General features: G+C 42.0%; 1 protein-coding gene across 1 annotated transcript in view; it reads right to left on the minus strand.

Annotated features, from left to right (window-relative positions):
- The window catches only part of SARAF (store-operated calcium entry associated regulatory factor), a 29,654-nt gene extending 11,079 nt beyond the window's left edge, over positions 1-18,575 (minus strand). The window contains exons 1-5 of the mRNA XM_017856796.1: positions 17,957-18,575; positions 9,000-9,178; positions 4,765-5,182; positions 2,210-2,351; positions 1,416-1,567 (exon numbers count right to left, since the gene is read on the minus strand). Coding sequence (XP_017712285.1) covers positions 1,416-1,567; positions 2,210-2,351; positions 4,765-5,182; positions 9,000-9,178; positions 17,957-18,059 — 994 coding nt within the window. The 5' untranslated portion in view covers positions 18,060-18,575. The remainder of the gene's footprint in view (positions 1-1,415; positions 1,568-2,209; positions 2,352-4,764; positions 5,183-8,999; positions 9,179-17,956) is intronic.
- Positions 18,576-22,382: the final 3,807 nt, after the last annotated feature.

The following is a 22,382-nucleotide window of genomic DNA, read 5'->3' on the forward strand; positions in this document are numbered from 1 at the left end:
TTTTTTTTGAGACCGTTTTCCTCTTGTCGCCCAGGCTGGAGTGCAATGGCGCAATCTCGGCTCACTGCAACCTCTGCCTCCCAGGTTCAAGTGATTCTCCTGCCTGGTCTCCCAAGTAGCTGAGATTACAGGCATGCGCCACCACACCCAGCTAATTTTTGTATTTTTAGCAGAGACGGGATTTCACCCTGTTGGGTAGGCTGATGTCTCGAACTCCTGACCTCAGATGATCCACCCCTCAGCCTCCCAAAGTGCTGGAATTATAGGTGTGAGCCACCACGCCTGGCCTTACCTAGTCATATTTTTATATATTCTCCCAACTCCTTTTTTTTCTCCCCAGAAGTACCCACTATCTCATACTCTAACACCACAGATCAGTTTTGCCTGTTTTTGCATGTGTATTTTATAAAATATAACTGCTATCATCATAGTGTATATATTCTTTTGTGTCTGGCTTCTTTGTATTTGGTAGATCTATCCATGTTATTGCACACAACTGCTTATTTTCTTAGTTGCACAGTAACCCACTGCAATACAGCAAACATAACTCAATTTATTCATCCATTTTACTGCTGATGGATATGTGGGCTGTTTCTAGTTTTGGGCATTTATGAATAGGGATGCTATAAACAGTCTTGTGCTTATCTGCCAGCATACAAGCGTATGCATTTCTGTCACTATATATCTGAGAGCAAAACTGCTATGTCCTAGGTATGCATAGATTCAATTTTAGGAGGTAGTACCAGTTCTTTTAATTGAATGTATCAATGTATATCCAAACCAGCATTATGAGAATTCTACTCACATTTTAAAACATATTTAAATGTATTTTTCTATCAATTTCAAGAATTAATCACTGTTCTATAACTTCTTTCTCCTGAAAGACAAATCTACTCCACAGCAATCTCTCATGGCCTCCTTACCCAGCAGCTCCCATTTTCTGCCAATTAGATTTGATGTTTAATCCAGTTACTCCTTTTTTTATATATCTTTGCTTTTTACAAAATATTCTCTCAGCATTCCAGTAAACATTATATTTTGAAAATTAAAATATACCTCAATATCTTTTTTGAATGTTACTGAATTTTAAGTTTAAGTTTCTACTTAGAAAAGTCTAGTTTAGAACTTAAAGGATCTCTAGAGATCACAGAATTAAATATATGTGGAAGCTAGCATCCAGTAAGGTTCAAGTTAAAACTGTGGTCTATGGTAGAGCTAAGCCCAAATCAAATCCCTGTTTGATTTTTAAAGAATATTTAGAAGTGGGATCTCAGTTAATTGTGCTATTAATATTTTTGGTAGTTACACACCAAATAAAACCATGGTGGCTAAATAGATAATCATCTTCTAAAGTTCCAAAACTATTTCTGTACTTTACTCCTAGGTTAAAATGAACTTGTATTTTTTGCTCTTACCTGATGCAGTTCTGGTTTTTGTGTCTGAGTTTGAACATGCCGAATAGCTGCCCAAGCCTCCACGAAGGGGTGAGTAAGCTCTATTCCATGTGCCAGGGTAGGAGGGAGGATAGGACGGGTAGTACCACGAGTCGGAGAAGGGTGTTGCCGCTCTTTAAAGGCATAAAAGTAGGTTAGGCATTTTTTTCTTGTGGCTATAATTTTTAAATACCTTCCTGTTCCTAAACTGTCAGAAAAAAAATACCTTTATCAAGCATTTTTTCCTGAATGTTCTGGTATATCAGAATTAGCATGAAATAAAAACTGTTTCATATTTCTGCCATTATTATGGTCATTGCTATGGGGGAAAGTGACAGGGAGTCAATGCTCTTTCTTTCTGAATTTGTACTCAAATAAAATCTAAGCTTAAACTACCATTAATACTTCATATTCCAAAATCTGGCCCCAAGCTCTTTCCAGCCTTACTTTTATCATTCTCCTACCAAACCAGACTAACTGTTCCCCAAATATTGTATTCTTTCCTGCCTTCTCATTTTCTCAGATGTCAACTAAACAGTCTTTTTCTTATCTTATAATATCTATGAGGGTGACATAGGAAGAAACACAATGAAAGAAAATAACATATACAATACTGATCAAAACACATATAGTGTACCTTCCCCCTTCCCAGAGAATCTTATTTAATAGGTTAATGTCACCAGAATTTATTTTCCTTAGCAAAACTAAATGCAGTTAAATTGTAAGCAGAAGTCTCTTGAATTAAAGAGCAAGAGAGATAAATGCAAAAAGCTTACCTATTGCTGCCAAACAAATATCCTAGTATTCCACCAGTTCCCAAGCCAGTCCAGAACCCTGGTCCTGAATTTTCATATCCTTGTTGTCCTGTAAAAGCACTGCCAAAACCAGAAGTTGCACCATGGCCAGTATTCTGCGTTCCTTAAAATAAAAATGATTTATTATGTATCCTCACTTAAACATGACATAGTCTATAAAAGTAAAGATAATATAACCAATATAACACTTCAATTATTTCATCTGTACTGAACTATTAATAATACTCAGGCATCAAGTTATTAACAAGTTGTATTCAAAAAGGTATTTGTAAAATACTGGTTTATAATGAAGGAGGGCATTTCCCATAGATATGGGGGGAGAGGGATAGATTTTAGGACTGGGGAGGGTCTACCTCCATTTTTTGGCTGTTATAAATAAAACTGCTATGAACACTCCTGTGCATCTTTCTTGGTGCACCATGCACTCACTTCTCCCAGGTACTTATGTAGGAATAGAAATGGGTAGGCACATGTTTGGGTTGTTTTACCATTTTAACTCCTACCAGCAAAGTATGAAAGTTCCAGTCACTCTATATCTTTGCTCACACTTGGTACTCTTGTTTTTTTAACATTAGTCATTATGGTGGTTATTTGGTGGCTAAAAATAATCTCCCTGTGGTTTTCATCTGCATTTCTCTGAAGACTAATGATGCTAAGCACCTTTGCTTATTTTTATTGACCATGTAGATCATGGGTTGGGATCCCAGCACTGGTCAGTGGCCTGTTAGGAAATGGGCCACACAGCAGGAGGTGAGTGGCAGGCAAGCAACTGAAGCTTCATCTGTATTTAGAGTCACTCCCCATCACTTGCATTACTACCTGAGCTCGGCCTCCTGTCAGATCAGCAGCAGTATTCGATTCTCATAGGAGCACGAACCCTACTGTGAACTGCACATGCGAGGAATCTAGGTGGCGTGCTCCTTATGAGAATCTAATGCCTGATGATCTGTCACTGTCTCCCATCACCCCCAGATGGGACTGTCTAGTTGCAAGAAAACAAGCTCAGGGCTCCCACTGATTCTACATTACAGTGAGTTGTTAATTATTTCATTATATATTACAATGTAATAACAACAGAAATAAAGTACACAATAAACATAATATGCTTGAATCATCCCAAAACCTTCCCTCCCCGCCCCATCCCACCCTAACCCAACCCCTCTAGTCCGTGGAAATACTGTCTTCCACAAAATTGGTCCCTGGTGCCAAAAAGGCTGGGGACTGGTGAAGTAGATGTCTTCTCTTATTATAAAATGGCCATTCAAGTCCTTTTTGGAGGGCTTGTCTGCCTGTTGCTCAGATTTATGGGAGTTCATTTTATGTTCTAGACACATATATATGCTGGAAATATGTTTTGTAAATTTTTCCCAGTCTGTGGCTTGCCTTTTCACTCTCCTAATAGTGCCTTTTGATGACTAGATGTTCTTAATTTAAATAAAGTCTAATTTACCCATGTTTTGTTTTATGGCCAGTACTTTTTACGTTCTGTTTAAGAAATCTTTACCCGGCCGGGCGCGGTGGCTCAAGCCTGTAATCCCAGCACTTTGGGAGGCCAAGACGGGCGGATCACGAGGTCAGGAGATCGAGACCATCCTAGCTAACACGGTGAAACCCCGTCTCTACTAAAATACAAAAAACTAGCCAGGCAAGGTGGCGGATGCCTGTAGTCCCAGCTACTCGGGAGGCTGAGGCAGGAGAATGGTGAAAACCCGGGAGGCGGAGCTTGCAGGGAGCGGAGACCCGGCCACTGCACCCCAGCCTGGGAGACAGAGCCAGACCCCGGCTCAAAAAAAAAAAAAAAAAAAAAATCTTTACCCATCCTAAGGTCATAACAAATATTCTCCTATGTTTTATTCTGGAAACTTAATTGTTTTGCCTTTTACGTTGAGAATTATACTACTTAAAGAATTAATTTTTATGTATAGTGTGAGACAGGGTTCAGGGCAAATGATTATTAGCAAAGTTGATCAAGTTTCTCTGATTAAGAGTACTTATAATTTAATCAGGCTTTTTTTTTTTTTTTTTTTTGAGACAGGGTCTCGCTCTGTCACTCAGGCTGGAGCACACTGGTACGATCTCAGCTCACTGTAACCTCCACCTCCCGGATTCAAGTGATTCTCATGCCTCAGTCTCCCAAGAAGCTGGAATTACAGGTGCCCGCCACAACACCTGGCTAATTTTTGTATTTTTATTAAGAGATGGGATTTTACCATCTTGGTCAGGCTGGTCTCAAACTCCCGACCTCAAGTGATCTGCCCACCCCGGCCTCCCAAAGTGCTGGGATTACAGGCGTGAGCCATGGTGCCTGGCCCATCAGGCATTCTTAACATAGCGATCACAATATACCTTGGGAGAGAGCAGAACAGAAGAGGTAAAAGAAGTTGAAAGTAAAAAACAAAATGAGAAGACAAACCTCCTTTGGTTTCCCAATGCAACGATTTTCTATTTCAGAACCAAGCACAGGATGCACTAACCTCACAACCACCCTATTTATGGCCACTGTGAGGGAAACATACCTGTGAACTCAGACTTAAAGCCTGGGGGAGGAGGTCCTGCTGAGTTGGTGAATCTCTGGTAACGGTGGGAAAATGGAGGATACTCAGAATACGGTGGAGGAGAATACTGCCCATCACTCAGGAACAGCTTATAGACTACAAAGGCGATCCCAAGGAGCACCACGATGGTAATCAATCCACCCATGTTACAGGAATCCGCCGAGTACCACTTATAATAATAATCAGAGAAAGAGGCAAAGCCGTGCTGCTTTCCAGACTCCTTCAGTTTCTGCAGGCCAAGTTCTGTATAATCTAAATTGTACTCCAAGCCACAAGACCCTCTTAGTACATACTGGTCTTCAGAGGACTCATAGCCTTCACAGCTCACCACAGTTTTTCCAAATTTGTACGCAATATCTAAGTCGGTCTTACATTCCCACTGTGAAGAAAAATAGAAACAGATTATTAGAAACAAACTTTTTTTTCATTAAATATATGTTACTTGGGGGCCGGGCGCGGTGGCTCACACCTGTAATCTCAGCACTTGGGAAGGCTGAGGCGGGTGGATCACGAGGTTAGGAGTTCAAGACCCCCCTGGCCAAGATGGTGAAACCCCATCTCTACTAAAAATACAAAAATTAGCCGGGCACAGTGGCGGGTGCCTATAATCCCAGCTACTAAGGAGGCTGAGGCAGGAGAATTGCTTGAACCCGGGAGGCGGAGGTTGCAGTGAGCTAAGATCGTGCCACTGCACTCTAGCCTGGGCGATAGAGCAAGACTCCATCTCAAAAAAAAAAAAAAAAAATGTTACTTGGGCTATATATCCGTCATAAAATTGCAAAATGAAGCAAAGGAATGATCCGCAAAATTAACGACGGTGAGTATTTGTGTCTAGAAGGGAGGGAAAATGAGGGGCTTCAAAGATAATGGTGGTATCTGTGTTCTACTTCTTATGCTGGATAGTGCGTACACGAGTATTCACTTTATCACTATTCTTCATTCTTTACATATACATGTTATATATCCATCTGAACATATTAAGTATTCCATAATTTATACAATTTAAGCAAAATGCCAAAATGTCAACTTTTTGCCACTGTTGTTCAAGAAGCTTTCTTTAAAAATACAGATTTCTTAAAAGATGCTAAGGCTCAAAACAGCATCATATATGAACATCTGGTAGCTACACAAAGCAACAGAGATATTACATAACCCTCTGAGAAAAAAACCTTTCTACACAAATTTTATAAAACCATGGACTAACTTTCCAGGGTCCAATTCTATGTAATTCTCTTGTATTTTTTAAAGATATTTAGAAAAACGCAAAAGAACCCAGGCTAGCCCCAAAATGTCCACCTTAAAAAAACATATGCCCAAGTTTGGTCTATATTCTATATTTTGTGGTGAAAAAGCAATATGCTTCTTTAACTCTTAAGATACAAGCTGAAGGCTGGGTGCGGTGGTTCATGCTTGTAACCCCAGCACTTTGGGAGGCCAAGGCACGTGGATCACCCCTGAGGTCAGGAGTTTGAGAACAGCCTGGCCAAAATGGCAAAACCCTGTCTCTACTAAAAATACAAAAATGAGCTGGGCATGGTAGTGCATGCCTATAATTCCAGCTACTTAAATAGAGGCTGAGGCAGGAGAATAACATGAACCCAGAGGTAGAGGTTGCAGTGAGCCAAAATCATGTCACCGTACTCCAGACTGGGCGAAAGAGGGTGACTCCGCCTCAAAGAAAGAAAAAAAAAAAGATACAAGCTAAAGTAGATTTAATTGGTTCTGTTGCCCTTCTGCAAATTTTTGTACAAATGATTTTCCTCTTTCAAAGTTCAGACACACTATTTTATTTCATTTATAACAGCCTTATTGAAATATAATTCACACATACCATACAATTCACCCATTTCAATGGTTTTTAGTATATTCACAGTTGTGCTACCATCACCACAATCAATTTTAGAATATTTTCGTCACCCCAAAGAAATCTTGTACCCATTAGCAGTCACTCTCCATTCTGCCCTCTGCACCCCTCCCAACCAACTTCCTGTCTATATGGATTTCCCTAACTGGACAGTTCACAGGAATGTAATAATACAATATGTGGTCTTTTGTGACTAGCTTCTTTCACTCAGCATAACATTTTCAAGATTCATCCATGTTGTAGCACATATTGGTACATATACTACGTAATATTTCTTTGCATGGATATACCACATTTTATTTATCATTCATTAGTAATGGACATTTGAATTGTTTCTACTTTTTGGCTATTATGAATAATGCTGCTATGTATATTTGTATGCAAGTTTTTGTGTGGACATGTGTTTTCAATTCTCTTGGGTGTACACCTTGGAGTGGAATGACTGAGGCATACATGGTAACTCTATGTTTAAACTTTTGAGGAAATGCCAATTTTCCAAAGCAGCTGGACCATTTTACATTCCCAACAGCAGTGTATAAGGGTTTCATTTTCTCGACATCCTCACCAGCCTTGTTATCTTTTTTATTATAGCCATCCTACTGAGTGTGAAATGGTATCTTACTGTGGCTTTGATTTGCATTTCTCCGATGGCTAATAAGGAGCATTTTTCATGTGCTTATTTGTTACTTATGTATCTTCCTTGCAGAAATGTCTATTCAGAGGCTCTGCCATTTTTAACTTGGTTGTTTTCTTATTGAGTTGTAAGAGTTATTTTATATTCTTAATACACGTCCCTCACCAACTATGATTTGTTAAGCTTCCTCCCATTCTGTAGGCTGTCTTTTCACTTTCTTGATGATGTCCTTTGACGGTCAAAAGTTTTTCATTTGGATAAGATGCAGTTTTTCTTTTGTTGCTGTTACTACACTGTTTTTAAAATAATTTTATTTGGAGGAAGATTTATAAGTTTCCTGACTTAGGTAAATAAAACAAGCTAAACTTATATTGGTATTTCATGTTAACTACCACTTCCTTAATCGTGCGTACTATAAGTAGCTTCTAAGTACTGTATTTAAATTTCAACTCTTGGAATAGAAGGAGTTTCTCTCCTGCTACTAAATGGCCTCTCTTCAGCTACTAAACATAAGCCAATGTATGATATGCTCAACACTCCTTTGCTCATGCTATTCCCTTCTCTAGCCCTTCCTCTCTAAGAATGTTATCATTCCTTCCTAACACAGCACAAATACCTCATCCTTTAAATCCCAATGACTCCAACTAGACAAGACTTTATAATGTTGTGTTGGGACCTACATGTAATCTGAGTACTTGTCTTACCTCTTCTACTACTAAAAGAGTTTCTTCATTCTACCTTATCCATTTTTTTATATTGCAATTAATACATGTTTAATGAATGACATCACCATTACTGCCTTTTTTTTCCCATCAAGACTGTAAAAGTCGTAAGTCAAGTGGGAGTGAGACTTCCGCTATAACCCAGAGGATTCTATGATTCAACTTAGCAGTAATGGGGGAAAATATTGTGAAGTAAGTATCACCCAGTACACATCAACTTCCTCTCTGAATTGCAAAGACCATGCATAAAGGTTGTATCAAACAAGAATATCATTCTGATGGAGGGGTAAATCGTCAACACAAGTTTCTTGCCTTGTGACCAGTCGTCTTAAATCCCTTTTGAAAGCAGTCAGAATACAAAGTAGAAATGTGTAACTAGTGATTTAAAGTGAATTCATTTAACAAAATCTATATTTAAAGCATACTCAGTTTTGGAACTTCAAGGAGATGCTCTGCTCGTATACAAAATACCAGTGTCCCAAAGACAATAAATGAAACCTGCTGAAATGCTTCCATTCAAAAGTAACCACCCTCAGTTATAAGACAATTTTAAAATCAAGTGCTAGAAGCACAATAGAGATATATGAACCCCTACTATTTACGATCTATAATTCCTAATTATCTCAACTTTGTCTTAAGGGTAGGTTGGTATTCTTTGAGGAATGGCAGGAAAATGACAACCACAAGAGATCCCCTATCCCTCACCATCAAGTATATAAAAAGTTGTGAAAATTTACAAGTATCTTAGGAGGAGGTCATGGTACAAAAACTACAATAAGTACTCTCAGGCTTTAAAATCGGTGCATTTCTTTTGGAGGCCATTTCTTCCACAGGAAGAGTGACTGATTTACTTACATATTTTAGGCTGATCTGAGATTTCTGTATGTGCTCCCTCAAAATACTGAATAATGTCCCAATAAACAATTTACTGAATAAAAACCCCCATTTAGACTGCCATCACTGTAGTGGATATTACCTGTACATCATACCCATCCCAGCCTTTGTTCTGACACTGTATGACTTTTGGGGTATAAGAATCACAACCAGCTGTGCCTCCAACACATTTCAACTGTGGGATGGGATCCAGCCTGCGGGAGGTGGTATAGCGGTCATAGTGGAGGGTAAGAGCTTTTACATCCCGCAGCAACATTCTGTCTGAAATAGCAAGAAAACAGAGGAACACAAAGTAAATATCATGTCAGAGAAAGAAAGGTTCATCCTAACAAAACTCTCGTCATAGGAAATGCCTTTCTCGCCTTCTGAGAATGGCTAAGAGAGGATGAATCCATCTCTCAAAGCTATCCCAACAACATTCAGGCCTTCTGCACAAAATTCAGGTCACACTTTTAAGATCTCCCTGCATTTCATGCCAGATGCTTCTACAGCACAAGTTGTATATCATTTTTGCTAAATCAAAAGAACGAAAAGTTCACTAACCTGAAACATTGTACTACTGTGTAATAATAATAGTGGTTAATTAAAATGACAAAAATATAAGCATGTTCCTGAAGCACATTTAGTGATTTACATGTCCATCAACAGGTGAAGAGATTAACATATTCTGATCTATTACAGTGGAATATTCCACAGCAGTTAAAATGAGTGAACTAGAATTCATGTATCAAACTAGATAAATGGCAAAAACATTTTAAACAAAATACAAGTTGCAGAATGTTTTGTATGATAGCTTTACATAAACCTTTAAAAAAGGCGAAACAATACTACATACTGTTAATGTCTATATATGTATATAACAACAACATGAAAACACATATGGGAAGGATTAAACACCAAATTCAAGTAAGTATCTAGTCTAGGGAGAGAGAAAGGAAAGAGATTTTATCTCTATTCCTAATGTTTTATTACTGGGAGTGGGGGATTTGTAGCAAATATGGTACAATGTGATGATTCAATAAAACTGGGTGATGACTACATGTATGTTCACTGTACACTTCTGTATGTTTAAATACTCTAGATATTTCACAATTTTAAAAATCAAAACTATTTAAACTATTTCACAAACTAAAAAATTTAAAACATACTGACAAGAGACTTTGAAAGGAGGAGTCAAAACAATAAAATTATGTCTGGCATTCATGTACAAAAATGAATTTCTAGGTCAGGCATGGTGGCTCACACCTGTAATTCCAGCACTTTGGGAGGCCAAGGCAGATAGATCACCTGAGGTCAGGAGTTCGAGACCAGCCTGGCCAACATGGCAAAACTCCATCTCTACTAAAAACACAAAATTAGCCAGGAGTGGTAGTGCATGCCTGTAATTCCAACTACTTGGGAGGCTGAGGCGGGAGAATCGCTTGAACCTGGGAGGAGGAGGTTGCAGTGAGCCAAGATCCATTGTACTCTAGCCTGGGCAACAAGAATGAAACTCCATCTCAAAAAAAAAAAAAAAAAGAATTTCTATGTATTGCAAAATAAGGACAAAATCTTCCTATTTATCATGTTGTGGATTATTGATGGAAGATGCTGTGGATTGGCTCAGTCAAGATCCACTTCACCCTCAAACAGGTGTGCCTTCCTGCAAAGCAAAAGGAATCCCAAAACCTCTTGCAGCTGTAGTTGACAAAAGCAATTTCAGTTCTGCCAACCAGAGGGACTAGAGCAAAATCCGGAAAGCAGACCCTAGACTTATACAGTGCTCTGTCCTTCAGCTAGCAAACACAGGCATGAAGACCGTGGGTTTTCAAACTGATAGTATCCTCTAATCAGCTTCCTGGCTGTCAAGAGGCTTGACATGAGCAACCTATTTTTCAGTGTGGCAGATGTAATAGGCATGACTTTCTATCATTTTGTGAGTACCCAATTCCCTATATTCAACCTGTCAAATTAGCAGAATTTGCAGCCTCCCAAAATTCTACTAAAACTGTAATAAATACATTGTTTTAATGATGTGAATGACTGTGGTCAGGTAAAACCAAAGAGGAGATGACAGAAGAATTTTGGAAGGAGAAAGCAAATGGACTAATGGTAGGTGACTAGACCCAAGTGAAAGTCAAATGCCAGAACAGCAAAGGGGGGAAACTGAGAATCAACTTGATGTACATAACAGAATCCCAAAAAATAAAAATAAAAAAGGCAAAACAAAACAAAAAATGGGAAATGGCAGCTCTGGAATGAGAGATGCCTGAAATATACACTACAGTGTGAAAGCTACTTGAGAAGAAGCCATATCCCCAGATCCTCTCCCCAACTCCACACTGTTCTAACTCCCTCTTCCCCACTAAGGAAACTGTCCGGATATGTATTCTCTGGAGAGGATAAAACTGAAGAGATTTGCATTGGGGACCATCTGGCATAGTAGAAGGCATGGGTACAAAAACAACCAAACAGGGAACCCAAGTGACTGTGTGCACTCTGACAGATGAAATCACAGTTCTCCTTTCCCACATGGTGCACAAAATGCTAACAGCCATCCCCTTGTCCTCTGTGGGAGACTGGATGACTATTCTCTTGGTAATCTAACCAAGAAGAAGTACCTAAATACAGTGGCATCAGGAACTTCCTCCAAAAAAAGAGCAACCTAGGTAACCCTGTTGTGAAGTTCAAAATCAAAACTGCAATCGCACACTGATAGCTTCCAATGAGCTTTTTGGTTCCCCAGGGTTAACCATGAGCAGGGAGCCAAGGATTACTAAAAATATGACAAAAGTCCCTGCTGTGGTTTGAATGTGTCCCCCAAAGTTCACGTGTTGAAAACTTAATCCCCAATGCAACCGTGTTGAAAGATGGGACCTTTAAGCGGGCTCTGCCCTCATGAATAGATTAATGCTGCTCTTGCAGGACTGGGTTATCACAGCAGTGGACTCCTGATAAAAGGATGAGTTAGGCCCCTTTCCCCTCTTTCACTCTCTCCCTTTTCTGCCTTCCATCATGGCATGACACAGCAAGAAGGCCCTCACTAGATGCCAGCACCTTAATATTGAACTTCTCAGCCTCCAGAACTGTGAGAAATGAATACAGTTTTTTAATAAATTTCCCAGTCTGTGGTATTGTGTTACAGTAACATTAAACAGACAAAACAGCCCCTAACATGAAATATAGCAACCAGGACAGAACAGAACAACAACAAAAGGAAGCAGGAGGAAAAAAGAGACCATGCAGAAGAAGAAAACTTTTTAAAAAACACTCTAATATCCTCAGAGAGATAAGAGAAAAAGACTGCATTAATAAAACAACCATTTTAAAAGGAATACTCAGAGAAAAAACAAGAGCTTCTGGAAATTAAAAACAGGACAGCTAAGATTAAAAACAACAGAACTGCCAGGTGCAGTGGCTCATGCCTGTAATCCCAGCACTTTGGGAGGCCAAGGCAGGCAGATCACTAGCGCCCAAGAGTTTAAGATCAGCCTAAGCAACATGGCAAAACCCTGTCTCTACAAAAAAATTATAACATTAGCCAGGTGTGGTGGCACACACCTGCAGTACCAGCTACTCAGGAGGCTGAGGTGAGAGAATCACCTGAGCCTGGGGAAGTCGAGGCTGCAGCGAGCCATGCACTCCAGCCTGGGTGATACAGTGAGACCCTGTCTCAAAACAGAAATAAATAAATACATACATACATACAACAGAACTGTTAGAAGAAAATCTTCTAGCAAGTAGAGCAAAAAGACAGCGTGCGCGGTGGCTCATGCCTGTAATCCTAGCACTTTGGGAGGCTGAGGAGGGCGGATCACGAGATCAAGAGATCGAGACCATCCTGGCCAACATGGTGAAACCCTGGCTCTACTAAAAATACAAACATTAGCTGGGCATGGTGGCACGTGCCTGTAGTCCCAGCTACTCTGGGGGGCTGAGGCAGGAGAATTGCTTGAACCCAGGAGGCAGAGGTTGCGGTGAGCCGAGATCGTGCCACTGTACTCCAGCCTGGCGACAGAGCAAGGCTCCATCTGAAAAAAAAAAGAAAAGAGAAGAAAAAGAAAAAACAAAGTAGAGCAAAAAGACAAGAAAGTAGGAGGGAAAGGCCAGGCACGGTGGCTCATGCATGTAATCCCAGCACTTTGGGTGGCCGAGATGGGCGGATCACAAGGTCAGGAGTTCGAGATCAGCCTGGCCAACATGGTGAAACCTCGTCTCTATTAAAAATACAAAAATTAGCCAGGTGTGGTGGTGGGCACCTGTAATCCCAGCTACCCAGGAGACTGAGGCAGGAGGATCGCTTGAACCCGGGAAGCAGAGGTTGCAGTGAGCCGAGATGGCGTCACTGCACTCCAGCCTGGCGGACAGAGTTAGAGAGTTAGACTCCGTCTCAAAAAAAGGAAAGGGAAGGGAAAGGGAAGGGGAAGGGGAAGGGGAAGGGGAAGGGGAAGGGAAACAGACAGCAGGAGAGAAAAAAAAAAAGAAAATTACCAGTTCAGAAAGTCCAAAAATCCAACAACGGTTTCAGAAAGAATGAACAAAGGAATCTGATTAGACAAACTCCAGACTGTAATTCAAGAAAAACTCCCACACTGAAGGACTTGAGTTGTCATACTGAAAGGGCCCAACAAAAACCCAGGCCTGAGAAACAGACCACACAGAGGCACACAAAAAGTGAATTTTAGAACACTCTAGACGAAAAAAGATTCTACTAATTGCCAGAATAGGGGGAAAACAAGCCATATAGAAAAGATAAGACTTAGAAAAGCTTCAGATATCTCAACGGGATAGAAAAAGAAAATGGAGAAATGTATTCAAAACTCTAAAGGAAAAAGTCTGACTAGGTTTGCCAACCATCACTTTGCTAATGGTAGAACACACTGACGTTACAACATATCCTATGATGTATTTCCCACAAGTATTTAATATGAATCTAATCAATCTAATAAACTTAAGGTCAATACCCTATCTATGTAAGAAAATATATATATAAAGAGACCTAAACATACTTCCAACCAGGAACCCACTAGGGTTTTTGGGGGAAAGAAATTATGTTAAAGGTCCTGAGAACAATTTTTTTTAAAAAAAAGAACACATAGCTTACCAGATAGTAAAGGTTACTATAAAATTATTATCATCGGTCAGGCATGATGGCTCATGCCTGTAATCCCAACACTTTGGGAGGCCAAGGAGGGCAGATCACCTGAGGTCAGGAGTTCGAGATCAGCCTGGCCAACATGGTGAAACCCCATCTACAAAAATTAGCTGGACATGGTAGCACACGCCTGTAGTCCCAGCTACTTGGGAGGCTGAGGCAGGAGAATCACTTGAATCCAGGAGGCGGAGGTTGCAGTGAGCCGAGATTGCTGCCACTGCACTCCAGCCTGGGCGACATGAGTGAAACTCCATCTCAAAAAAAAAAAAAAAAAAAAAAAAGATTATAATCAAAATAGTAGGGAATTGGAACCGAGACAAAGAAATTGTGAAACAAAAGAAAGATCAGAAATAAATCGAGATACATGTGGGAATTCAGTAAGATGAAGTGGTCTTTTTAATTTAGTGGATAAAAGATGTCTTCTTTAATAAGTAGCACTGGCATAACTGACTATGCAGCCACAAGAAAATCCACCTAAAGCTATATAAAAACTTAATTCCACATGGGCTAAGGATCTAAAATTTCCAAAAACTATATTAAAATAAACTATGCTACATTAAACACAAGCTACTACCTCCTCATAAATAAAAGATAAAACAATGAAAATGTTCAATGGTTTAGAAAAATCAGACTGTGTTAATCAACTAAATAACAGAAATAATAAATTGAATTTATTGTAACAGTTGCAATAATGCAAAGAACACTGAACTAAGTTAGTGTCACTAACTGGCTATGACTTTGGCCAAGGCACTTAATTTACCTGTGTAGAAGTTTCCTCACCTACAAAATTAAAATGCTATCAACCTTGAAATTTGTTGTGAAGCTTAGATGTAATTTATTATCTGGCAGAGTACTTGAAGCATAACAGGTGATCAGGTATGATAAACATTACTGAAAGTTTTAAGATGGAATAGCATTACCATAATCCTATAGCATCTTTCTTCCCTAAAGATTCTTAAGGTTCAAGAACAAAATTCTAATACCCACGCCCCACTATTTACATCAGTCAAGAGACACAGGAGCTCCCTGAACTCCAGACTCATAAATCAAAATCCATGGCAGGTCTCAAACAAGATAAACAAAACCAAACTCTTCTAAACCTGATCATCCCACATTCTTCCACATCTCAGGAAATGGTACCTCCATGCTTCTAGTTGTTCAAGCCAAAAACCTTGGATTTCTCCTCATCTTCTCTCCTCTTACTCCTACATCTAATCCTTCAGAAGATCATGTTAGCTCCACCTTCCAAACAGGTGACAAGAGAATCCAGCTACTCTAACCAACTCCACTGCTCCTCCCCTGGTCCAAGCGGTCACCACTCTTAAGAACTTACTGTACAATATTAAAATAGATACCAATATATATTAATTCACTGGTTTACCTGCTTCCCTCCTACCCTCTTCGGTCTGTTTTCCACAGAGCAGCTCAAATGACCCTTTAAAGATATAAGTAAGGCCGGGCGCGGTGGCTCAAGCCTGTAATCCCAGCACTTTGGGAGGCCGAGACAGGCGGATCACGAGGTCAGGAGATCGAGACCATCCTGGCTAACACGGTGAAACCCCGTCTCTACTAAAATACAAAACTAGCCGGGCGAGGTGGCGGGCGCCTGTAGTCCCAGCTACTCGGGAGGCTGAGGCAGGAGAATGGTGTAAACCCGGGAGGCGGAGCTTGCAGTGAGCTGAGATCTGGCCACTGCACTCCAGTCCGGGCGACAGAGCGAGACTCCGCCTCAAAAAAAAAAAAAAGATATAAGTAATTTCAGGTCATTTACTCCTCCTCCCCACTTCAGATTTCCAGTCAAATGTCACCCTAACAGTGACTTCCCTGACCAATGTACGTTTTTTAAGTCTCCACTTCTGCCCGCACAACATGTTCTCCTCACCCTGTTTATCATACACGGTGCATACCAATTTTCACAATATAGCATGCTATTTACATGTTTATCTGTTTATTGCTATTTCTCCCCAACAGAGGTAAAGTCCTTGGAAGCAAGACACTGTTTTGTTCACTGCTGTATCCCCAATACCCTGAAGAGTAACTTAAGACTACATTCAACAAAGAATTTTGAAAATTCTTTGGTAATCTCTTTAGAACGGTGCTAATTTTTTTTTCCAGACAAATTACTGCTCAACGTGAGCTAAAGGGCATCCAAGTCAAACAAAAGATAAATTAGGGAGCTGATTAATGCTTTACTAAAAGACTCAATAAAGAGTATGCCAAAAACTTTGAGGTAGAATTTACATAAAACAATTGAGTTTACTCTGCAAAATATTGTGGTGCTTTGTGTTCCAGAACAATAGTTTTACAGCGTAAACGAGGAAGTGGTTCATCTTTAAATCTGGTTCTTCTTTTGTAGTTTTTATAGTTCTTCTGACTCTTCAACTGTAAACTTCCTTTTTAAATTTATTTACCAACTGATTCAAAGCTCAACAAATTAATGTTTCATTCTAGGTTTTCAACTGTAATTCTGATCAAGTCTCCCACTCATATACAACTTTCTAGAAATACAAAAGAAAAACGTATAGACATTTAAATACAAAGTGGCTTTTTATTTTTTGATAATAAAACGTCCACATCAAATGACTACTCAACGTGATGTGCTTGCAAATAGCACCTTCTCTCTCATTTCAGCATGTAAGAATAAAATAGGCTATTACAGAAATAAACCTGTTGCTTAAATTCGACAATGCAGGCATTTCCAATCACCAAATCACAAAGGCAATATGCTTTCCATGCCATCTTTACTCCGCGAACCAAAAACGATGTCCTTTTTTTTTTACAAAATTACAATGTAACAGCATGCGTCATTTATTAAATGAAAAAAGTCAAAATCTGCATCTAAGTATATAGACATATACGTATTAATTGCACGGAATATTACTGATCCTATGAAAATTCTTTAGACAATTTTAATACCGTACTGACATAAAAGAACCTCTTCCCTAGAATCCACTTAGCATGTGCCACCACCAAATAAAAAAAAACAAAAGAGACAGAAAATTATTTTTTAAATTCTTCTCTACGGTGAAAGCCAAAGGGAAGAGCTGGTGCCGCGCGACTTACTTCACTGCAATCGTCAGAATAAGAGGAAGGGGTTCTCATAAAAACGCGGTGGCTCACGCCTGTAATCCTAGCACTTTGGAAGGACGAGGCGGGTGGATCACGAGGTCAGGGGTGGAGACCAGCCTGGCCTATACAGTGAAACCCCGTCTCTACTAAAAATACAAAAAATTAGCCGGGCATAGTGGCGGCCACCTGTAATCCCAGCTACTGGTGAGGCTGAGGCAGTACAATCTCTTGAACCTGGGAGGAGGAGGCTGCAGTGAGCCGAGATCACGCCACTGCACTCCAGCCGGGACGACAGTGTGAGACTCCGACTCAAAAAAAAAAAAAAAAAAGAAAGAAAGAAAGAGTGCAATCTGCGATTCTGCTAACAGACCTGCGAGGTCTGCAGCCCTGTCCACTAAGAGTGACTCAGAGACTGCGAATGGCAGGCAAAGGCCGGCGACAGCAACAGGCAGCCATGACGACAGCCGGCCACGATGACATCACACAATCACACAACCATGACAACAAAGCAGATGCGCAGGTGAGTGTCCAGCTCTCCAGTCATACTTAGAGATGAGAAAGAAGATGGTGGGCAAATTCCGGGAGTCCAGGGCAGGGAGAAAAGGGACGTTAAGGATCCCCAGCCGTCCCGCCCCGCCCACTCGAGCCATCCCTACCCGCCTACCAGGACGCCTGGGAAGAGCAGCGGAACCAGGGAGGGCACGAACAGCAAAGAGGCCAGACATGGGGAATCCGGGCACCTAGGCTCCGGGAAGACGGCGCACGGAAACGCAGGGAAGCCTGCACCGGCTGACGGCGGCGGAAAAGGGCGAGCGAACAGCCCCGGCAGCACTCACCAGGGTCGTTCCAGCCCAGGGCAGGGCCCGCGGTGAGCAGAAACAAATGCAGGCCGAGAAGCAAGCAGTGCCCGGCCGCTCCCGGCCCGCAGGCTACGGCCATGGCGCTCGATGAAGATGGCGCTGGGCTGTCAGACGCCTGCGGGCCTAACCCGGGTACGGCAGCGCGCGCGACGCTTCGCAGCGACACCGAAACCTCTGGCGGCGGCGAAGGGACTGTCCGACTGCAGAGTCGCAGCCGCAGCCGCAATGGGTCAGTGCGCCAACCCTACGTCACTGCCGACGCGGCCAGTGGGGCGCCGTGAGTGGCCGTCGTCGGCCCCGCCCCTGGAGCCCCCCCCCGCGGTTTGGGGCGGGGCGAGGCGGTGTGGGCGGGGCCGAGGACCAGGCGAGGTGCGGCAGGAGGCGGGTTCGAGGCGGGCCGACACTGTGTGGGCTGGGCCGAGGGCCTGACGCGGCCCCGCCCGCGGGCGGGGCGAGGGCTACGAGCTGCCTTGTTGTGTCTGGTCTGAGATTCGGGAAGCTTCTGTGCGTAGGCGGGGCAGTTTAAGAGGCTGAAAACGTCACGACGCAAAATCTAAGAAATGTAGTCAAATTATGTATTATTAAAACCTCAATAACTGTACCAAGGGAAGTTCTGTGCTTTATTCAGCTCTATGTGTTCAGCACTTAGCATAGCGCCTGGCGCATGGTCAGTGTTCTTTGACTTGTTGCTAAATACAGAGAAGATTCAGCCTAAAGGTAGCAGGGAAATATATTGTCTGGTTTCAAGGCTCAGAACTTTTACATGGTTCCTTACGCATGGAGGCCGGAAGACTGTATAAAATGTCAGGTGGAGAAAATATTGTCTGAATGAAGAACCAGCCAGAGAAAACAGTTCTCTGAACTTTGAGGTCTGGCAGGCCCAGGTTTCTTTCATTCATTCATTCATTCATTCATTCATTCCATGAGTATATGTTGAATACCTAATACGCACCAGGCACTGTTTTAGGCGTGGAGGATACAGACAAGATCCCTGTACTCATTGAAATAGAATAGGACAAATGGGCCAGGGGCATGGTGGCTCACGCCTGTAATACCAGCACTTTGGGAGGCCAAGACGGGCGAATCACGAGGTCAGGAGATGGAGACCACAGTGAAACCCCGTCTCTACTAAAAAAATACAAAAAATTAGCCGGGCGCGGTGGTGCGCGCCTGTAGTCCCAGCCACTCGGAGGCTGAGACAGGAGAATGGCCTGAACCCCGGAGGCGGAGCTTGCAGTGAGCCGAGATCGCGCCACTGCACTCCAGCCTGGGCGACAGAGCAAGACTCCGTCTCAAAAAAGGAATAGGACAAACGACATACCAATTAAGCAACAAAAATAATAGGTAGTGATAACTACATTGATGAAAAAACAGGGTGATACAATGGAGCCTGGGGACACAACTTCAGGGAGGGCCTTGCTGAGGAAGTGATTTTTGAAGCTTGGGACCTGAATCATGAGGAAGAACTAGCCCTACAAAGATCAGGGGACTCATCTTCCCATCCGGGGAAGAGTGGATGCAAAAGCCCTAGCTTTGTGTTTTGAGGAAGAGTCATTCGGTCAGATGCTATAAAGAGTTCAGTCTCACAAGACTGCCCCCACTTCAGACATCAATCACAAGTCTCAGGTTGTGACCTGTGCTTCTGACCAACCAGCTACAAATTAGGGTTTCCAGACCGGGCGTGGTGGCTCATGCCTATAATCCCAGCATTTTGGGAGGCCAAGGCACGTGGATCACCTGAGGTCAGGACTTCAAGATCAGCCAGGACTTCAAGATCAGCCTAGCCAGCATAGTAAAACCCTATCTCTACTACAAACAGGAAAAAGAGCTGGGCGTGGTGGCACGCACCTGTAATCCCAGCTATTCGGGAGGCTGAAGCAAGAGAATCGCTTGAACCCAGGAGGCGGAAGTTGCAGTGAGCCAAGATTGCGGCACTCCACCTGGGCCACGGAGAGAGACTCCCTCTCAACGAATAAATTAGGGTTTTCATGACCCCCCATCTTGAGTTCCATAATTTGCTAGAATGGCTCACAGAACTCAAAAAACACTTTATGTTTACCAGATTATTATATTGAGCACCTACTAGTACCTAACAGTACCTACCAGGCATTGTTATCAGTATTGGGGATACAGCAGTGAATAAAACAAAATTTGGGGGATAAGAGGAGCAAACAAGGCCATAACTGAAGCAAAGTAAGTTAGGGGAAGAGTGGAATAAGAGGTGGCAGATCAGTGAGACCTCGGCATGGAACCAAGGAATGGTGGGACCAAGGACTGAAATAGAGATCATAGAGAATTCTATTCTCTTAAGTTTGAGGTGACTATTAGGCATCCAGGTAGACATGTCAAATAAACAGATATACTGTAGAAGTCGGAAGTTCAAAACTAAGGTAAATTTGGTAGTTATGTTGTAAATATAAAGGTAGCATTTAATGTCAGGATTCTATGGTTTGAATGTGTCCCCCAAAGCTCATGTGTTGGAAACTTAATCCCCAAAGCAATAGTGTTGAGAGAGGGGACTTTTAAGAGGTGATGAAGTTATGAGGGCAGAGCTCTTAATGCTGTTATCACAGGAGTGGGTTAGTTATTGGGGAGTGGGTTCCAGATAAAAGGGATGAGTTCAGCTCACTTTCTCTTTTGCCTACCACCATGAAATGACACAACAGGAAGTCCCCCACCAGATGCAGGCCCCTGGACTTAGGATTTCCCAGCCTCCAGAACCGTAAGAAATAAATCTCTATTCTTTATAAATTTACCAGTCTCAGGTATTCTGTTATAGCAACACAAAATGAACTGAGACATGTGAGAAGAGATACAGTAACATAAGGAGAGAATTGAGATACCACAAAAGAGGTGGCCCAGGCTATGGGAACACTAACATTTGAACCTTGAGCAGAAGAAGATTCTAGAAAGAATCTGAGAAGTAACCTCTGGTTACTTCAGGAGGAAGAACTAGGAAAATAGGATATGGTAATTGAGAGAAAGAAAGAATGGTCAACAGTGTCCATTGTTGCTGAAAGCTTGAAGCAAAAGTTGGTCTTTGAATTTTACAATGTAGAAATCACTAATTACCTTAACAACAGAATTTTTGTTATTTGAGATTCTCACCATGCACTATGTACAGTTCTGGACAGTCATGAACAAAACATGAAAGGTTGTACTAATAAACATTCTAGTGGGAGAGGTAGCCAACAAATTATGTCATTGCAAATAAGTAAGTGCCTTGGGTCAGGCACGGTGGCTCACACCTGTAATCTCAGCACTCTGGGAAGCCAAGGTGCATGATCACTTGAGACCAGGAGTTTGAGGCCAATCTGGGCAACATAGTAAGGCCCCATCTCTTAAAAAAAAAATGTTTTAAATTAGCCAGATGTCGCCAGGCACGGTGGCTCACGCCTGTAATCCTAGCACTTTGGGAGGCTGAGGCTGCCAGATCATGAGGTCAGGAGATCGAGACCATCTTGGCTAACACGGTGAAACCCCTTCTCTACTAAAAATACAGAAAATTAGCTGGGCGTGGTGGCAGGCACCTGTAGTCCCAGCTACTTGGGAGGCTGAGGCAAGAGAATGGCATGAACCCAAGAGGCAGAGCTTGCAGTGAGCCAAGATCACACCACTGCACTCTAGCCTGGGCGACAGAGTGAGACTCTGTCTCAAAAAAAAAATAGCCAGATGTGGTGGCATGTGCCTGTAGTCCCAGAAACTCAAGAGGCTGAGGTGGGAGGATCACTTGAGGCCTGGAGGTTGAGGCTGCAGCGAGCCATGATTGCATCACTGCACTCCAGCCTGAGCAACAGAGCAAGACTCCATCTCAAATAATAATAAGTATTTGAAGAAGAAAACAGAACAATATGACAGGTAGTGCTATAATAAGTAGGATAGCCCAGAAAGATTCTCGAGAAATTACCATTTGAGCTGAGAGCTAAATGAGGCTGTAAAAGGAAAAAACAAACTGTTTTCTCCTTTTTACTGTCACACAACACAGAGCAGTTCTGTGACCGGAAGGGAAGCTGGGGGAGTATTTTCCCACATACCAACCAACTCTAAAGGACATCAACATGATGTCCTATAACTCAATTCAAGTTAAGGGCCCACTATCCTCAAGACTGCCCCCACTTCAGGCTTCAGTCCAGGAAAATACTTTATGTTTACCACTGTTATTATAAAGGATTTATAAAGGATACAGGCGAACAGCCAGATGAAGAGATGGATAGGGCAAAGATAAGAATTAAGGCCATGGGGCTTCCATGCCCTCGCTGGGCACCCCACCCTCCCAGCACCTCCCTGTATTCAGCAACCTAGAAGCTCATGAAATCTTGTTGTCTAGAGTTTGTATAGAGCTTAATCTCCAGCCGCCCTCCTCCCACCTCTCTTGTCAGTTGGTGGGTGAGCTGAAAGTTCC

This window comes from Rhinopithecus bieti, unplaced genomic scaffold, assembly GCF_001698545.2.
Source record: "Rhinopithecus bieti isolate Rb0 unplaced genomic scaffold, ASM169854v2 scaffold_2077, whole genome shotgun sequence".
NCBI classification, from domain to species: domain Eukaryota; kingdom Metazoa; phylum Chordata; class Mammalia; order Primates; family Cercopithecidae; genus Rhinopithecus; species Rhinopithecus bieti.